This window comes from Falco rusticolus, chromosome 2, assembly GCF_015220075.1.
Source record: "Falco rusticolus isolate bFalRus1 chromosome 2, bFalRus1.pri, whole genome shotgun sequence".
Classification (NCBI taxonomy): Eukaryota; Metazoa; Chordata; class Aves; order Falconiformes; family Falconidae; genus Falco; species Falco rusticolus.
Genome location: NC_051188.1, coordinates 72802831 through 72821754, shown reverse-complemented (window position 1 = coordinate 72821754; position 18924 = coordinate 72802831). Strand labels below are relative to the sequence as shown.

General features: G+C 43.3%; 1 protein-coding gene across 4 annotated transcripts; it reads right to left on the bottom strand.

Moving 5' to 3' along the window:
- Position 1: 1 nt before the first annotated feature.
- PLCXD1 (phosphatidylinositol specific phospholipase C X domain containing 1) lies at positions 2–18006 on the bottom strand. Of its 4 annotated transcripts, none has more exons than XM_037376762.1 (7): positions 17400–18006; positions 14705–14847; positions 11167–11303; positions 7936–8064; positions 6617–6772; positions 2878–3061; positions 2–1836 (listed from the first exon to the last, which is right to left on the bottom strand). In XM_037376762.1, exons 2-7 carry the CDS (start codon positions 14814–14816, stop codon positions 1544–1546), a joined length of 1011 nt encoding a protein of 336 aa, XP_037232659.1. In that variant the 5' UTR covers positions 14817–14847; positions 17400–18006; the 3' UTR covers positions 2–1543. The 4 variants fall into 4 exon arrangements, with proteins under 4 accessions (XP_037232659.1, XP_037232658.1, XP_037232656.1 ...); XM_037376761.1 differs by lacking the exon at positions 17400–18006 and adding an exon at positions 16967–17131; XM_037376759.1 differs by lacking the exon at positions 17400–18006 and adding an exon at positions 15009–16508.
- Positions 18007–18924: the final 918 nt, after the last annotated feature.

Below are 18924 nucleotides of genomic sequence, written 5' to 3'. Positions count from 1 at the left end.
ATTTCAGTCCATATTACACAGAGAGATCAAGTTTTATTAGGTAGAGTAACAAGCCACTCGAGGGTACAAAAGACAGGCAGAAAAACATTCTCGGTATGTAGAATATAACACTTCATGCAGGTAGTGACTCCAAAAAAAATCAAAACTGAATGCTCAGTATGAAGTATGTAGAGGTAAGAACAAGGATAACAAGTACTGTAAAAAAGCATTTAGAAAGTCTTCTTTCTAAGTTTAATGTTTAGGTTTTTACTCCTACATATTCTGCAGTTGCCAGAGATTGCATAAGGAGGTAGCGTACTAGCCTTTCATGCTGAGAAGTCTAGGGTGAGTTTGATCCAATGTCAAGTAGCAGTTGATTTAAAGCTTCTGCAAACATTAACATCTTTGCTAGCCATCTGAACTCAGCTTTTGCGTATAGAATGCATCTAAAATTGAAGTATGTTGGTGAAGCTGCATAGTGAACTTTACACAATGCCTGTTTTTATTTTAGTCCCAATGCTTGCCATTTCTCTTCACAATCATCTGTTACTGCACAGTTCATTTAAAAAAAATACAAAAATGGGATTAATATGCAGTGGCAAACAGCATAAACCCCTTAGTTTTTACATAAGCAAAACCTGCTTATTGAGAGGAAAAATAGTTACAGAGCTACTAAAAAAGCTAAATGAAAGACCAGGCATGAATCCCCAAATGAGCATGACAGAAGCCAAGAATCTATTTCTAGAGCAGTATGAGTTTAGATAAGGAATTTGCTTCATATGTATTTTCAACATAAGGCATATTTTGGCAACACCTAATAAAACAGTTTTCATTACCACAGACAAAACTGCCTAGGGGCCTAGTTTTGGCATCTTTATCACTGCAGTACCGGAATGAGTGATAAAAAGAGGTAGGTGTTCAAATACCTCTTATAAATCCTAAAGAATTTTTTTACTACCCTGTTGGTAAAGGGGCTCACAACTGATACTCAGCACACATCAACAGTACAGCTGCTTCTAGATCTCTAGTTTTAACGATGTATTGTGTGTATATAAAAAAATACATCAAATAGGGTTAATACAGTATCTGATCTATCAGAAATATTTTGAAACTGTTATTTTTGTATATTTAACATGAACTATGAAAACAAGTCAGTTTCACACTGACCTAAAAGACTGAGAATTGGGATTGCAAGTACTGCAGAATATCTTTACAATTGTAAGAAAGATAAAATCTTACCACAAGATAATTCATGCAGCTACTGACATATTTCTCCTTTCACATATGTAAAATAAGGTTAAGCTCTTGGGACTTCCAATATTGACAACCACTACAGAATCTAAGCACCTCCAGGTAAACTATAGCTGTGCCATAGAGATTTCAGCAAGGTCTGCCTGCTCTCTTTTCTGTGAAAAGGCCTTGAAATCCTGATGATGCTGAGAGCACTTTTCTTACTGAGTATTTAAAACTTCCCTGGTTTAAGCTACTTGGCCCTTTATGGGATCCAGGATGTTTAAACCAGGGCATATTAAACGCAGACAAAGCCTTTTCAGCTTTTCACAGGTTAAGAAGCTGAGAATGAAATGCTATTTGTTCCAGTCCCTTTACTTTGACAGTGTAACGGAGGATTAATTTTTGTGTTGAGTTCTATCACATCTTTAACAAAATCATGGTTTCCTATGAAGTCTCCAGCAATGATGTTAACACATTCTTTTTTTGGTCCTGGATACTGCTGCTTTATCCAGATTTTCAAGCATGGAAGACTCCGGAGTGTCATTTTCTTCAATGATCCAAATGGGTGTACAAGAATATACCTTAAATTTTCAGTAAGGTTAATCCCCGCTACAAAGAATTTTTCTGAAACAAAAATCGGGCAACATGTTAAATATTCCGTTAAGGAGAAGCTGTTCAGCATTGCAGTAACTCCAGATCTTGTTCCTCTGGGAATCATTAAAATACTAAATTCACACTCTATTATTCATATCCCTAGAACTGTTTCTGTAGACCTGTCTCCCCCTGTTGCAACTGCCGACTGTAGTAAACAGTTACTGAACCAAGCCTGATTTTGAACCATTCCAGTTTAGCTAAATTTATCTAAATTATCCATTGCAGACTGAAGGTTCTGCACTAATTAATCCTCTTTTGTAACTTATGTGCTTTGCTGCATTTTTTTTAAAATTTATCATTATTATATATATTATATATATATAATAAAATAAAATTTTAAATTATGTTTGTTTCTGCAAGGGTTGCTTCCAAATGCTTAGCCTTCCCCCATGACGGACGGGAACACAGAGTGTACCTACATGAGCGCTTTCCTCTGGCCGAACTGTGTGCTTTTGAAGCAGTTCTGCTCTTCATCACCCCATGCATCCACATCACAGAGCTGCGCCAGAGGTTACAAACAGAACCTCTTTCAGCTTAAGACCACACCAGCATCCTTGAGTGTTGCCATTTCCTGACGTAGCTACAGCCCTCACACACCACTCGCGTAGGGGTTTCTTTTCACAATGAGTCTAGCATAATGCATTCCCCTCATCGTCAGCGCTGCCTAAAGCGGCAAGTGCTGGATTGAGGGAGCAGTCGCCTACCTGTGAGACAGGCAAGACAGCACCAGCGAGCTGGTCTGTGCCGAGGGCTTCTTTTCCACAGGATCTCGCAAGTGAAGCGGCTGCCACAATTTATATAGGCTATACATGTGACCTACACTGACTCATGTATTCACACCACCAAAGAGGAACATTGCTCTCGCCCATGGGTGGGCAGAGCCCTCAGGAGCACAGGCACCTCGTGCACCCAGCGTGCAGAGTGGTTATATCCCCTAACATCCCGACTCCCTATTTGTTTTGCGTTGCTGTACACGCCCCTTGTTTCCTCCGAGCGACTCCCTGTGCCTACCTGGACGGCCCACCTGCTTCATGCGCTCTAAATACTGGATGAGAGCGCGAGTGGCGGTTTTGTTTCCCCACCAGTATGGGATTGCTGGCCACAGCTCACGGTGCTTGTCCACTTCCACATCCTCTTCGTACGAGACTATAACCTGATGGCCACGCTGCCACATGGTCCGCAGCGTCGGCACCACCTAGGAGAAAGCATACCCAGACTGAAGTCAACAATACGGCAGTGTTCCCAAAGTTCAGATATTGATGTGTGACATAGCCTTGGCAGAGAGGCACAGATTCAGTTCAAATAAAGCTCTTATGCATACAGTCTGGTAGGTGACTGGCTGGGTTACAAGCTGCAAAGGCAATAGGAGCCTGGGAACTTCAGCAGATTCCTCCTTTCCTCAAAGAATTAAACTATGGTAAAGTAAACTCAAGGTCTTACAGCCGTGTAAAGAGAAATCATCCCCGTGGTGGCCCTTGTGCACATACTGCTGCTGAAAATTTGTTGGAAGAAGAAGAGATAGGCCATTCGGTGAAAGGAGGGGGGAAACACGTAGGAATACAGACACAAAGAAGCAGGAATAATTTTGGCAAATTCCCCACATTGGTCCAAATTTGTTGCTGTAGCCATCAAACAGAATTGAACTGCTTAAGACTTGAAATATAAGTCTTCAAGAGAGATGTCAATTCTCATTTCTCCAAGTAGAAAGTTTCTGCAATTGGGATACTCCAAACATTTTGGATTGGGAGAGGGGAAGACTTGAGTAAAACCTTGTTAGACTGACAGATGGGCTGAAGCAGGTCTGTTAGGTGCTTCAATATGAAATGACATTTTCCAGTCCTCAACTTACCATCAGACAGAACCGAGGCCCTCTGACTAGTTTTATTTGCAAAACCAACATACTTAACAGGTATTGTTTTTTTAAGAATGTTGTGGTTAAAAGCTGTGTCTGTTGCCTGTGAAAAGGAAATGGTGGCTTTTTGATGTTCCAGTTAACTTATTAATTAAAATAAAAGCCAAAGGCAGTTGAAAATATTTTATGTAAATCTTTGAAGACAGCCAAGGGTTGAATGAACATGGGAATCCATCTTCATCTAAGAAAGAGAGAGTGCAAGCCCCAATTAAGTCAGAAAATACTGCAAAATTAAGACACAAGCTACTCAAACTACAAAAATCTGTGTTTGACAGAAGCCTTTGCTTTATTCCAGCTGCCTTGCTAAAGCTGGAACCTCTTAAAAAAAAAAAAAAAAAAAAAAAAAGGTGTGGGATAGAAGCCAAAGAAACGTTACCAGAAGTGTGTACATGAGCACAGGTGCTTATTTTGCAAACAAAGCAGAAGTGAAACTGCAGGTGTCTAACAAGGGATTTTTCAACCCTAGTAATCCAGATCAAAGGAAGACACCTTGATAGTTAAGGCAATTAAAATTTTAAACACAATGTGATGTTGTCACGCTGTGGCCTGTGCCAGTACTACATACAGTTAGCAGTTGCTTCCTAAATACTTTGACTCTTTCAACAGAGCTGCAGTCTTGAAAGACAGTAGGTACCAGATTATTTTAGAATAAGTGAGCCAGCACATGGTTAGTTGATGTTAAATCTGAATCTGCAATCCTGAAAAAAACCACAGCTACCTAACCTGCAACGCTATCGCTTGCAAAAATGGTAAGATCCATTGTGCTGGTCATAGACCCCATAAAAATAAAGTCTTCCTGCTGGAGGGAAGTACTTGGCTTCCCTCTTCTCCAGTGCCCTTCCTCCCTCCCCCTGGGCACAACTAGGAAATGTTCTTCTGTCTTCAGTCAGATGATCTCAAACCATTAATTCATCACCTTTCTTCAACAAACTATCAGCAGCTTGCCCCTTTTGCAGCTAATAACTTATTTTTAAGAGCCGGCCATGTGTCTGAAAGCAAATTTGACTGCCTTCTCCAGTACTGCTCTGCTCATCCATGATTTACGCACTCAGGTTATTTGGGGAAACAATAAAACAGTGTCACTTAGGTCTTCAGTTATTCAGCTGAGGCCTGAATATTCAGAATCCCCTAGTTTTGCTGAGAATTGTTCTATTTTAACTCTGCTGTACAAAATGCTTTGAAATGGTAATACTCACCCGTTACTGATACACCAGCTTCAAAGGCTGAATTCAAATCGCAAACAGGGTCATCATTATCCTGTACCCCTCACATCTCCAGAGAAAACCCTCTGTTCCTGTGTATCTTTGAAATGTTAATTGTTTAACTATGAAAAGTTCCCGCACCTTGTAGAAAAAGGGGATGTTAAAAATCTCAACTTCTAAAATTTAGCAATCAAATAATTTCTGATTATTTCAATTAAGGCTTTTCTGGAGCTTTGGGTGACTGAAGGCATATTAGGCTGGTCAGAAGGTCAGCTCCAGCTCAAGTCCAGGAAAGAAAGTCAGTGCCACCAGAAACGCACGGAGGGCAGAGATGCTATTAAGAGGAACCTCAACAGGCTGGAGATGTGGGCTGACAGGAACCTCAGGAAGCTTAGCAAAGGCAAACGCAAAGTCCTGCGTCTGAACGAACTAACCCCACACAGCACGACAGACTAGGGGCAACTGGCTAGAAACCTGCTTTGCAGAAAAGGACCTGGGGTTCCTAGTGGACACCAAGCTGGACACAAGCCAGCAGCGTGTGGCAAAGACCAATTGCAGACGGCGCTGTATTAGAAAAGGCACAGCAGCAAGCCAAGATGAGTTCTTCCCTTCTATCCAGCAGTCATGGGACTGCATCTCAAGTACTGTCTCCAGCTGGGGCTTCCCCAGTACAAAGAAGTCACTGACATGCTGGAGTGAGTCCAGCAGCGTACAACAACCAGAGCAAGCAGAGGCTGGAGCATGACACACAAGGACAGACTGAGAGAGCTGGATCTGTTCAGCATGAAGAAGAGAAGACTATGGACAAGCCTAACATGCAGATGTACAGAAGACTCCTCAGATATGCATAGCAGAAAGATGAACTGTGTCAGTGGACACAAGTTACAGCAAGAGAGATTCTGATCAGATAGATAAGGAAAACACATTTATCATGAGAGTGGTCAAATGCTGGACCAGGCTGTGGAGAAAAGTTGTGGAATCTCATCCTCTGAGATATTCAAGAAAGGGTAGGACACAGCTCAACATAACTTTGAAGCTGGTCCTGCTTTGCATAGTGTGGTTGGGCCAGATGACCTCCAGAGGTCACTTCCAACCTAAAATATCATAAAATCATAGAATCATTTAGGTTGGAAAAGGCCTTTAAGATCATCAAATCCAACTGATAACCCAGCACTCCCAAGTCCACCACTAAACCATGTCCCTAAGCACCACATCTACATGTCTTTTAAATACCTCCAGGAATGGTGACTCAACCACCTCCCTGGGCAGCCTGTTCCAATGCTTGACAACCCTTTCAGTGAAGAAATTTTTTCCTAATATCCAATCTAAACCACACCTGGTGCAACTTGAGGCCATTTCCATTTCTTCTCGTCCTATCACTTGTTACTTGGGAAAAGAGACCACTTAAAATTAGTGCTGTGAAAAGGCAGAAAATGGATTCTTTGAATTCTATAAATATAGTATGGACTGCATTCATAACACACACCTATTTTTTTTAAAAAAAAAAAACAAAACTCAGACAGGATGACAGTTGTCTCCCTACTATTGCCCCATAACTCAACAGACATGACAGTCAAATTTAATTCTAATTTTAATTCTTAAAAAAGGAGGGGTGAAAAAAGGACCTCATACTTACATTTCTGGGACAGAGTTTACACTGGAAAATCTCTTTTATACAGGCAATAAGAAGACAATGAAGTTTCTTGGTTAATCCATCAAAATTCCTGCAGGCTAAGATAACAACTTCCTGAGGATGAGTTTCCAACCACCTTAACACTTCCCACAGAATATCCTACAAGAGAGAGTCATGGCAACTTAGAAAATCCTCTGTGCTGTGCAGGGGGAAGGACATAAAACTAACACAGCATTGATGTTAGGGTAGACTTGCAATCACAATGATGAAAACTGGCGTAGGTTTCTGGAGGATGGCCACCTGACTGCCCCCAAGGTGGTCCAGAGAGACACACACCAGGAAAACCTACTTTCTGCAGGTCTGCACTCGTTTGCTCTAAATGTGGTTGTAGCACACCACACTTAACAGCTTTGTATTTTGATCATATCCATGAATCTCCTACTGCCTAGAGGCAGGTTACCGGTAAATCCATCTCCCCAAGCTTTTTTAAGGACAAACAGCATATTAGTGGCAAACTCAAAAATGGAAAAGTTCTGTGCTTGCTTAAATACTTTTAATTTTGTAAAAATGGACCCATTTTCCACATTTATTATGGGCAATGACAATTTCTTGAAGACCGTATGTAATTAGTCGGGCACTATGTCTAACTGTTTACATGAGCATGCCAGTCACCATGAAATCTCAGCATACGAAGGGTTCAGACTCACGAGCATGAAATTGAAGTTTAGCCACTTAGTCTACAAATGAAAAGCTGCACTAGCTGGCTGTGCAGGTCCCAGCAAATGGAAAGATGTAAACTACTCCACAGTGACAGAGCACATGCAAAGAGCAACTCACAGTGGTTTCTTCACAGCAGCTGACAGTAATTTGATCATGGGATCCAGACTTGAGTCTCTCTGTCTTTCAGTGAAATACTTTTTCCTCAAAAAAAGAAGTGTTTCTGAGATTTTTGGGGCTTTTAATACCTTCTTCTCTTTAATGCTTCTTTCCTTACCAGGGAAAGAGGATTGCCTTTGTTAGCATCCTGGGACAACACAAGATAAACTCCAGACACATCAGGCACTTGGCAGGGGCTAGGCATTTAAAAGCAAGGCACAGCGACTCCAGTTTGAGGATGAGGAACTGATTGATGATCCGGTCTCACTTGCAGCTGCTGGAACTAGCTTCCACCCCTGCTGATTTTCTCTAGTTTGAAGTCCTCACATTAGGAAAGCAAATAACCTACTCAGAAGACCTTGGGGCAGCATTTTCAGATTACGATGGCTCTTAAATAAAAGAAACAGCACTGTTTTTATAGCCATCCCAAAAGGTAAGGACAATACCTGTACAGTAATGGTTGTGTAAACCATATGCACGAAGTACAAATTCGCAGAAGGATCGTTAGCCTTGTGGGCAATCCTGAAATCTAGATACCTAACTCCTGCCTCAAGCTGCTCCGTCACAGTCAGCACCTGGAAGGTGAAACAGAAGACAAAGGTCCTGAGAGCTTGTAAGAGATTTGTTCCTGTAGCTTAGGAAGCTGAAAAGTGTGTATGAAGGGAACCCGATGACATTTTTCACAGGTCTTTCATCTTTAAAGTGGCACTATATAGAACAAAGTTGCAGCTTTGAAGTATTTTACTCTCTGACAAGAGGGATCCCAATTTCCCTGAGGTATATGCTGCAGCAACAGAGTAGATTTCTCAGACCTCTGCCCCTGTTGTGTTCTGAAAGTTAAAGATCCATTAACCTGTAGGTAAATACATGATCGGTCTTCACAAGACTATTCATATGAACAAAAACTGCAGGATCAGCACCTTAGAAATGCTGTATTTATTTTGTTAGATCAAAGACTTTACCATGGTTGTCTCTGTGGAGCTCACTCATCACCAACAGAAGGAAAAACAAAAATAGAAAAAACTACTGGCTATTGTTCTTTTTCAAGATAAAGTCTCTTTAAAAGTTTGAATTAACCTGTAGAAACCCTGCAAAACAGAGGTCCTCCTCTATTTTCCACTTCCTTCTGAATTTTTCTACTGGTATTGAAGGCTGAATGAAACAGGTGATAAAGCTGAGTTTCCCAGGCAAAAACACCCAAATGATGTCTCTAAACTATATCAAGGCTCTCTTGATATAGAATCAAGAAAATAGAATAAACTTAATTAAATACATTTAAACACTAATTTGTCTCAGTTCAACCTGCTATGTTCAGTTCAACACTTTCAGGTTTCAGAAAGCATACGCTGTAGTGATTTAAGTCAGAAAGGATTCAGCGAAAACTAAATCAATAAAAAGCGTTGCACCTGAATAACCACATTCATAGCTTTAGGGCCAAGACAGAGCTTAAGATGCTTACAACGTGGGAGGATGCTCACCCTTCAGCCAATCTACCTTTCTGCTCTTAGGACAGGAATTTAATCTCCCCAGGCTGTGCCTGAGCTGCAGGGCTGGGGAGCAGCCCAAACAGCTGCTCTGAACTGCCCTTTGGATAAATTAATTTCTTTCTGTGGACTGCATGGTAAAACAAGACAAATTAGACTCTCTGATTAGTCCCCTGGGTTTGGATACTGAATTAGACAGTGTAAACGTTGCCTCCCAAGCGCAAAATTGGGAAGCCTTGGGGAGCGACGCTGCCCAGTGCTGCAATCTCACACCAGACATCCAGGGCACGCATGGAAGTTGCACACCTGACATCAGCCATTGCACAGAAAAAATTTGAGCAGCTAGAATGACACCCACAACAGCCAGCACTTAAGCCAGGCACTGCCTCCTAGGCACCGGGCCACCCAAAAACCTGTGGGCCCCACCATCAGTAGGGTTCCCTGATGCCTGTTCTGGATACCACAGGTGGAGTCACCTCCTGACAAAGATAACTCAAGTACGGCAGAGCTAAGGAAGGGCAGGATTGCAGCCATGCCTCTTTCCGATCGGCACCGGGCTGCTTCCCACCTAACACACTGGGTTTGGACCAGAAAATTACTATAATGGTATAAGGAGCTTGTTTGTCACCAGCAGTGTCTCTTCGCTGGCCAGCAATGCACAAGGCAGGAGGTATCTAAATCTTTCATCGGCTTAAGTCCCAAAGCAAAAAGCAGCCCAAAACACGGCACTCTGCTAAGCAAGTGCCTTTCCATGTCAACTCACTGCTGCCATTACATGCTGGATGCCTGGTACTATCGAGGACTCCAGTTTGCCAGGGCTGCTCAAACACAACAAAAGAAGCCTAGGCACAATTATTTATCAGTTATTCAGCTTTAATTCCCTAATAATTAACTACTCCTTCAGCAAGAACAAAAGTGGAAAGTTTTTTGGTACCTCTTTGATGCCAGGAAAGCTGGTTGTGTAGAAAAATCTTCAAAAGATCTAGCTTAAATCACAATACTCCACTTTGTCTTGAACATACGCTTGTGAGGAACAAAGAGATCACTACTAGCTTAACATTTAGACATTTTTTAAAATTAACTAAACCTTACATGAGGGACCACACCTTCATTCTTTTAATCTTTATAGAAAAAAAATTCCCTTCAACAAGATTGTTGTCTCTGATACTGGGTGAAATACTTAAGACAATATAGGTGGGGAAAACTGACGTCTCACACAACAGTGACAGCAAAAATGACAAGCATTACCTTCTGGAAAAAATGCAAGAGAAAAACCTCTTTTGATTACAGTAATATTAAATGTTATTTATAACAACAATACATGTGAAAAAGAAGACGAGTTTCTAGCACAAGTGGTCAGCTTTAAGCAGCATCTTTGTCATGTATCACCCCTGCCTCATCTACATGCTTTTTCCCTGCAAAAGAAGATCTTTCTTGAGTACGTATGGCACCTATCTCACACTCGAATGTGCTAGTTCTGGCTGGGGTGCAGCTGATTTTCTTCACAGTAGCTAGTATGAGGCTATGTTTTGGATCTGTGCTGAAAAACAGCAATGATAACACCGGGATGTTTCAGCTATGGCCAAGCAGTGGTCACACAGCACCAAGGCCTTTTCTGCACCTCACGTCACCAGCAAGGGGGCTGGGGGTGCACAAGGAGGTGGGAGGGGGCACAGCTGGGACAGGTGACCCCAGCTGACCCAAGGGATATCCCATACCAGATGGGGCCATGCTCAGCAATAAAAAGCTGGGGTAAGAAGGAGGAAGGGAGGGACATTCAGAGTGATGGTGTCTGTCTTCCCAAGTAACCGTTATGATCTGGCTTCCCTGGGGATGGCTGAGCACCTGCCTGCCAACGGGAAGTGGGGAATGAATTCCTTGGTTTGCTTTTCTTGAGTGCGTGGCTTTTGCTTTACCTATTGAACTGTCTTTACCTCAACCCACGAGTTTTCTCCCTTTTACCCTTCCAAATCTCTCCCCCATCCCACCAAGGGGGAATGAGTGAGCATCTGTGTGGGGCTTAGTTGCTGGCTGGGGTTAAACCACAACACCTGGGCACAGTATCTCATGAGTACAGGTATTTCTGGGCAGCAGGCTACTCTTCCATTGTGCATGGGAGGGTGTGACCACTGAGCACTGCAGCACAAGCTTCAACTTTGCCCAGGCATGATAAGAATGCTAGATAACAGTTACCTGTGTTGTAGACCACTTCATGATAATGGGGCGCACAATGCAGGGCATACATTTGTTTAAAAACTTCACCAGCTTGGATTCATTGCCACTAATATCAGAGGTTTTATCCAAGCAGTAGGTCATAGTGTCATGACTCCCTGTAGAATACAAAAATAAATGTACAGAAAATGTCATTTCTTAACTACTCAAGACTACAATACACAGTTGTATTGCATGCACACACCTGACATGCCACCCCATTTCCAAATCACTCACCTATATTGCCTGACAGCCTATGTAGTTACAGCAGAAAGGTGGGCTCTTCTACAGAGGTTAAGGTTAGTGTGAAATCCTCGTGAAGGGAAGGCACTGAGACTTTTCAATAAAGCAGTCCCCGTCTAAACTGCACATCATTGTTGTTTGCCTCAAACCACAATATAATGACCTGTTTTAACTATCATCTTCCACTGAAATAATTACCTTGATGTGAAAATCCGCTTTTTTTCAGGGAATAAACAGCTTAAGACTGAATTTATCTAGACTTCGTACTGTTTTCAGAGTTGCCCAAATGCAGGATTTCATACTCCAATCCCATCATCTCTGCACAGGAAAACATGACTGAAAGCAGAAATCCATCTTAAACCTTTGACTGGACCAACTCCTAACGTGGCACTTTAAGCATTTATATCTTAAATATCTGGTTAAAATGCCCTCCCTGAACAAAACACCCACATCCCCCTACAGAAAGAATGTAAGAGGTGGGAGCTTGAAGGTTTCAGAGGCAAATCCAAGTCTATGTTTACATATGATAGATGAACAAGATCCACCTTTGGTGGAATTCAAAAATTACTTGACTCTTTCCAGCCCAGGGAATTACATAGAGGCAGGCTAAGCATCAGAGCCAGGTACAGCCTGCTCAAATATTTTACTTCTTTGAAGTCTTAATAAATCTGACCCATCTCTTGCATCGTGTTTAGACGCAGCTCTGTTTCAACTCACCATTTCTTCAGGACAGGCAATAAGTGATTTTGGTAACTTTTTCTGTTCATTATTTCTTCTAATTTTATAAAGCATCAATAAGAAAAGCTAACACTGCTGCAGAGTGACTTGCTGGGATCCGTACAGACTATCAGCAAGGAATTTGCTATCATTTTGTTAAGTCTTCTGTCAAACAAATTGTTCACTGGTGCTAGGAACTGCCTTCTTGAACAGTCAGTCTTACTGGTGCTAAAGGCAGTATTTTTAGTAGCCAAAGAGAAAGGACAAGATTGTATTTGAAATAAAGAAAACTCTTTGAAACTATCAGTAATCGTTTAATGTCTCACTCAATTTTTTCACCTTTTAAAATTGGGTTTCTGTCTATCCTCCCATTTTAAACACCCAAACCAAGCTCACTGCAGATGGAAGACTGATAATGAGGGCTTGCAATCAAAGAAGTTTGTCTTAAAAGACATGAGTCAAACTGTTAAATACCCATGGACCAAATCCAAGTCTGAGAGAAGTGAACAGGATTACATCGATGGGCATTGCATCTACTGATGCCAATCAGCAAACAGATAGTAACCTTTTATTTAGGAGCCTTCTTGCAATGTCAGTGAGTCACAGTAATGAAAGGAAGATGGGTATACCCACGACACAACAAACATGATGCAAAGATAAGGAGCTAGCATCAAACCAGGTATCTTCAGAGCTTGAAGCAGCATCTCTCCAGCAGCACTGTGCTGAACCTGGTACAAACATAACACTAATTACTGAGACTTGCCTCTGTCTCCTCGTCATGCTCTCAGAATGCACTCTCTCATGTTTCTTGCACGCCTTGTTGTCTTTATCTGAGATAAGCTTCCACTTCCAAACTGGGCTTCCTCCAGTCATTGCTCCCTCTGAAAACCTGCCAGAGCTGTCTTGACCTGGTTGGTCTTGATCTGCCTTTGTTTTGACCTGGGCTAGACCAGTTTTGTAGGTCAGCTGGACAGCCACCAAAATCTTGCAAGCTAACAGCCTGCAGTGCTCTCGAAAAGGTTGCTGAAATGGGCTCAACTGTTCTTTTCTTTGTGCCTGTCCTCCATGCAGGCATATTCACAAGAACAACAAACATTCACAAGAATAGCAAGGTCACTGTTAGAAGAGCCAGGAAGTCAAAGGCACACCTCAGCAGGTTCTCAGTTTTCTACAATGTTAAAGAAACACCACTGTGAAAGGTTTTTAGAAACAACATGGTTCCTTTTTCCACAAAAAAAAAAAAAAAACCAAAACCAAAAAAACCTGAGCATGCTACTGACTTTTTGAAGGATTTTTGCAAGAACAACAAAAAAGGGGGAAAAAAGAGGAGAAAAAAAAAAGAGAAGAATATTACCTTCTTTCTTCTGCACAAGATAGATACTTATTTTCTTCTCTTGATGGTTAAATAAGAAATATAATTGGGGTTTTTTATGATGTCTATTTTGAGGTCCTCTTACATAGGCTTTATCCAAACCAGAGGTGTGCTCGTTTTGAAGTTAACATCTATTTAAATTACACATCCAAGAAGTCACCATGAAATAAGTTTCTGGGTTTCAACTTTAATCAAAACTCCACACTCCATTAGTTTACAAAAGGCAGGGGAAAAAATAATCCACCACAGTTCTAGGTCCTCCCAGGGCTCCACCCACTGAAGACAAGACTTCACACTTCCAGATATCTCTGAATACACATCTTTGCTAAAGTCAGCCTACAATCCTGTAGCCTACATAAAACAATCATCTACATACTATGCTGAAGCTGGACTTTTCTTAAGCACCATTTTCATTGTGGTGGCAAAGGGAATCATTGAAGAGCTGACAGTCCTCCAGTGCCTCCCCACACACCAGTGAAGTGAAAACAGGTTCCTCTGTAGCTACTTTGGACAGAGTGAGGGAAACATGCATTTTTTTCAAATCATCTATTCAAGGCAGCAGAGAGAAGCAATAATATGACCAAAGAAAAGCTAATGATACACAGGTCTGAATGTAGTGCCAATGAGGACACCAGCCATAGCACAGCTGTATTTACCCATAATAGGATAAATCCAGTTTTCATAAGCAGGGCCGTGCAGAAAAATCATACTCTACATTAATAAAACCGTATGTTCATTAAAAGTCTTCATCCTCTTTTTTTCACACCTTCACAACCTCCATTTACCAAGACAGGTAAAATGTTATTTGTCTCCTTTTGGAACCACTTTATTATGTAGGAAGTGGCAAGAACTGATTAGGAAATCTCACCACTGCCCAGATAAGCAAATGCTGAGATTATTAACACCGACCTGACAAGATGATGCACAGGGACTGCAAAATGTCCCTCTTTCTTTCCTTCCTTAAAAAAAAAAAAATCTCCTTTTTTCCCCCTCCAGTGCAACAACTTTACAGACCAGAAGCATTCACACACATGTACACATCACACAACTCCTCCCCCAAGCCCTTCTCCCACACAGTGACCCAAGTAATAAACATAAACGTTGCCATCCTGAAATGGGACAAACAGGATGTTCTAAAGCTTAAATAACATGCTAAGAAAATAGTGGAGACCAAAAGTGAATCTTTACCTGGAAGAGCTAAGTTATAGAGGGGAATATCCCAGAGCTTCTCTGGTAATCGTGACATCCATTGACCATTTCCATGGCAGATGTGAATGGAGGTTTGCAAAGTGCCTTCCATCAGTGCCTGCTCTAGGACTTCATAGGGTGTTCTGGGAGGGAAAAAGAAAAGCAAAAGAATAAACCATTCTATATACTGTGGTTGAATTAATGCCACTGCACCCGTGTAGAATGGATTTATACACGCTATAAAATGTCAGCCCTCCTTTCAAGTATCAAGCAAGGTATCAAGAGCTTCTCGGCCACAACATACACTGCTTGTGGAAACAGCTGTCTCCCAGCACAACACCAAGGGAGGGTTCCAGGCTTCAGGCTTGTAAACTGATGAACTGAAAGAGAGAACAGAGCCAAGACAACTATGTGCAGCTTCATTGGTATGGAGAAATTACTATCTACATTGGCTCCTGAGACATCCTACCTCCAGTGTGAAACAACCTCTGTTCCCTGACCCTTTGCAGCCGCAGGAGCATGGCAGCAGGACTGATGGGAGAGCTGGGACAGGGGCTGGGTCTGCAACCCTCAGGTCGCTGGAGAACACTTACCCTGAAGCATCAATTCAGCTGCCACAATACCTCTATAAAAAGCCTTAACAAAGAAGTCAGGACATTGGATTGTCAGGTCATGCTGCCTTCTGGGGGCAGAGAGGAAAACTTCCATCTTCTTATTCCCTGTTCTGAGAAATCTCTTGATGTCTGTTCTTATTACCCATACTGAGCCCATGATCACAAATACTTCAGTCTGGTCAGAACTTTCTGAACAATACAAGCCTCTCTGGGATCTTCTGCAAAATTTGCAGTGGTCATGCAGGAGTGCCAGTGGATAAAATCCATCTGAGAAATCATGGTCATCACCAAGGCCTGCTAGAGTATCCTGTTCATTTTTCATTTTACATTCTCCTGGATGATGCAGAACATGAAGACAAGTTCTTCATGCCTTTTTGTTGTGGGTTTGGGGTTTTTTTCCTAGGATGTTCCTGAAGTTCAGGTGGTGTTTTGGGGATGAAAGCCTTCCTTCTCCTCACTGTTTTCAAGGCCTTGGCTATTTTTTCACAGCTATGTAGCGGGACACTTTAATTTAGATCATGGCAGAGTGATTACCTATAATAATATCACACCTTCCTTTTTAATCCTTTTTTTAAAAGCTGTCACTGTGAATGGTTCCTTCTTGCCTGCTAGAGCACTGGCAGTGAGGTATGTATTTGTGCAGGTTTTGTGCTCTGCCAAACATCCTCACTGGTCCCCGGTCCCTTTTGCTGCACCTTGGCCCGTTCAGTCCCGAGATTGCTTCTCCCCACAGCATCCTTCGGGCTGCTTTTGGGAGGCACCCCAGGCTGGAGCGGGGGAAGAGCAGGAGGAGGAGGAAGCAGCAGAAGCAGCCTGTGATGAACTGAGTGCAACCCCCATCCCCTGTTCCCCTGCACACTCGGGGGAGGAGATGGAGAAATCGGGAATGAAGTTAAGCCTGGGAAGAGGGGAGGGGTCGGGGAAGGTGTGAGGGGTTTTTCTGATTTGAATGGCAATGAATTAAACTAATTTCCCCAAGTCAAGTGTGTTTTGCCCCTGACGGTAATTGCTGGGCCATCTCCCTGTCCTTACCTCGACCCACCAGACGTGTGTTCCATTTTCTCCCCCCTGCCCAGCTGAGGAGGGGAGCGATGCAGCAGCTTTGGTGGGCACCTGGTCAACCCCCCACAAGCACTCCCACTCCCCTTGTTCACGCCAGCTTCCTGACCTGACCTCAGGCGGTCCCGGTGCAGGCAGCAGTTACATTTTGAGGACTCTTACCGGGACACAAGAAGAAACAAGTAACTGCCAGCCGCCAGCGATCGCCGTGCCCGACCCGCGGGACAGGGCGCACCGGGCGGGCCCCCCGCGGGCGGCACTCGCACCCACCGCCCCGCCAGCGCCACGGCCCGGCACCGCGCAGCTCCGGCAGCGAGGCAGAATTAACGAACGCCTCATGATGACATAATTGAAACATTTGCTGCAGCCGACCCAGAAGCCCACTGACGTCACGGGAATTACAAGAAACGCTGTGACGAGAAAGTACCCGCAGCGCCCGAGCGCGGAGCGGCTGCCAGCCCCGCCGGGGGGCTCAGCACCCGCCACCCCCGCCGCAGCCGCCTCCGCGGACACGCGTTTCTCCCTCCCTTCCCCCCCCACCCCCTTTATTTTTTTTTTCCTTTTGTTTCTTTTTAATTGTTGTACTTACTCCAGCGGACGGTTTCGCCCCCATGTCCGCTCTCCAGGAAGCCCCACAGAGCTCAGCTCCCGCACCCGGCTGCCCGCACCCGGGCGGGGGCTGCCCCTGCCCTGCCCGGTGACCGCAGGTTGCAGGAGGCGAGGGAGGGGCGGGAGGGACGGGGACGGAGCGGGAGGTGGCTCTGGTGAAGCCAAGGTGCCGGCGGCGCAGCCGGGAGCCGCTCGGTGGACTGCGGGTGTACTGCTGCGGGAGGAACGTGCGGGGCCGGGCGGGCACCAAGCCACCGCATGTCACCATCCCGCAGCTGCGTTTAAAATCTATTAATGCAAAAAAGCTTCGCGTATATATTTATATAGATTATGTATTTTAATGTATCTATATTATAAATATATGTATTATATATAAGTATATATTCATAAATATATAAATATGTGTGAAGTACCTTAATCGCTTGCTTTGTCCAACGGAGTTTCTATTTCTTCAGTTTGCAGAGCTGATACCCGACTCATTAATTCTTTCCCTTCTCTTTAGCCTGCACATCCCCTGCCTCGGCTGTGGTGAAATTCACTCATGTCTGTTACAGCACCTTGCAGAAATCTAAGCAAGCTCCTCAAAAAGCTTTTCTGTGTAAGGAGGCAGGGGGTAAATAAGTGAGCAAATGGCATGTAGGGGTGAACGTGCAAGCCCTCGGTGCAATTTTGGAAGCAGGATGCCTTCTCAGCCTTCCCAGAGTGTGGTGGAAGCTCCCCTAGTTCACCTCCTTGTTCCAAGAGCACATGGTTACTCTAAATGAAGAATGGTGAGCTGAAACTCCGATGGAAAGAATGAATAGAGAAGATTTAACTTCCCTGTCTCCTCCACAGGACCACCCAGAGGGTCACCTACAGCGAGCTGGGATGTGACTGCTCCAGGAGCGCAGCATGGTCAGGACTAGGGGAAAATTCAGGCTGCTGCAGTGTCGTCCTTAATGCGAGGATATATTTTCCAGATACTCCTTTTTCACGATCTCCTTCTTGTGGGCAGAGCAAAAGGAAGGGCAGTGGTGATGCACAGAGCAAAACTTGCTGTGCCAACAACAGCAGCTGGAGCAGGTTAACGTTCAGCTAACCGAGTTGTTCCCGTTGGTGAGTCCCAGGTCAGCAGGGCTGCCTGGGCTTCGGGGGTATGCCACAGTTCAGTGCTGTTTATGTATCAGCTCTTACAAAAAAAAGGACAAAATGCCAAAAGGGATGAAATAGAGCAAAGGAGAAGGTAAGAAAAAAAAGATGCTATTTAAAGGCTGTGTGGGTTTTGCATCTCCATGATAGAAAGTGGCTGAGAGCAGTTATGGAAAAGTATCACTGTGCTCTTCATGGAACGAAATATATGGGAAAGTATTTCAAACAGAAAAAATTCAGAGGAAAAATCAAACTCGACTCTAATTCTTCATCTAATTAGAAAGTTAAGATGTGGAGGTGTGAAAAAACAGCAGCCAGACAGACTCTGGACACTACCATAAGAAATACAATACAGCCAGATGTGGTTCTGGTCTTGTAAAACACACCCGTGTGAAGTTGTTGGGGCTGGTAGGGAAAACATGACTGTGAACAGGAAAATTTAAAAGCTATTTTTGTGTGGATTTGAAATGAATAACAGAAAACTCAAAAAGAACCATGAAACTGAAATCACAAAACATTTTATTCTCGAGGCATTTATAAGAGGACTTTACACCATAGTACTGTGAAATACCTGCTGACTGATGGGGAAACAATCTTTTGGGTCTTACCTCAATGGAAATACTCTATCAGAAAATCTCAAGACATTTCCAAACCCTCCAAATTCCCACTTTCAAGTCTGAGTTTGGGTCTCCGTTCTTCTTAATTTGCACTGGAATTAATAGAGATGTCAAGAGAGTTGCTGCTGGTTTAGTCCCAAGATCACAATCTCTCTAGAGGGATTTAGGAAGCCCATAAAATGAGGAATGACAG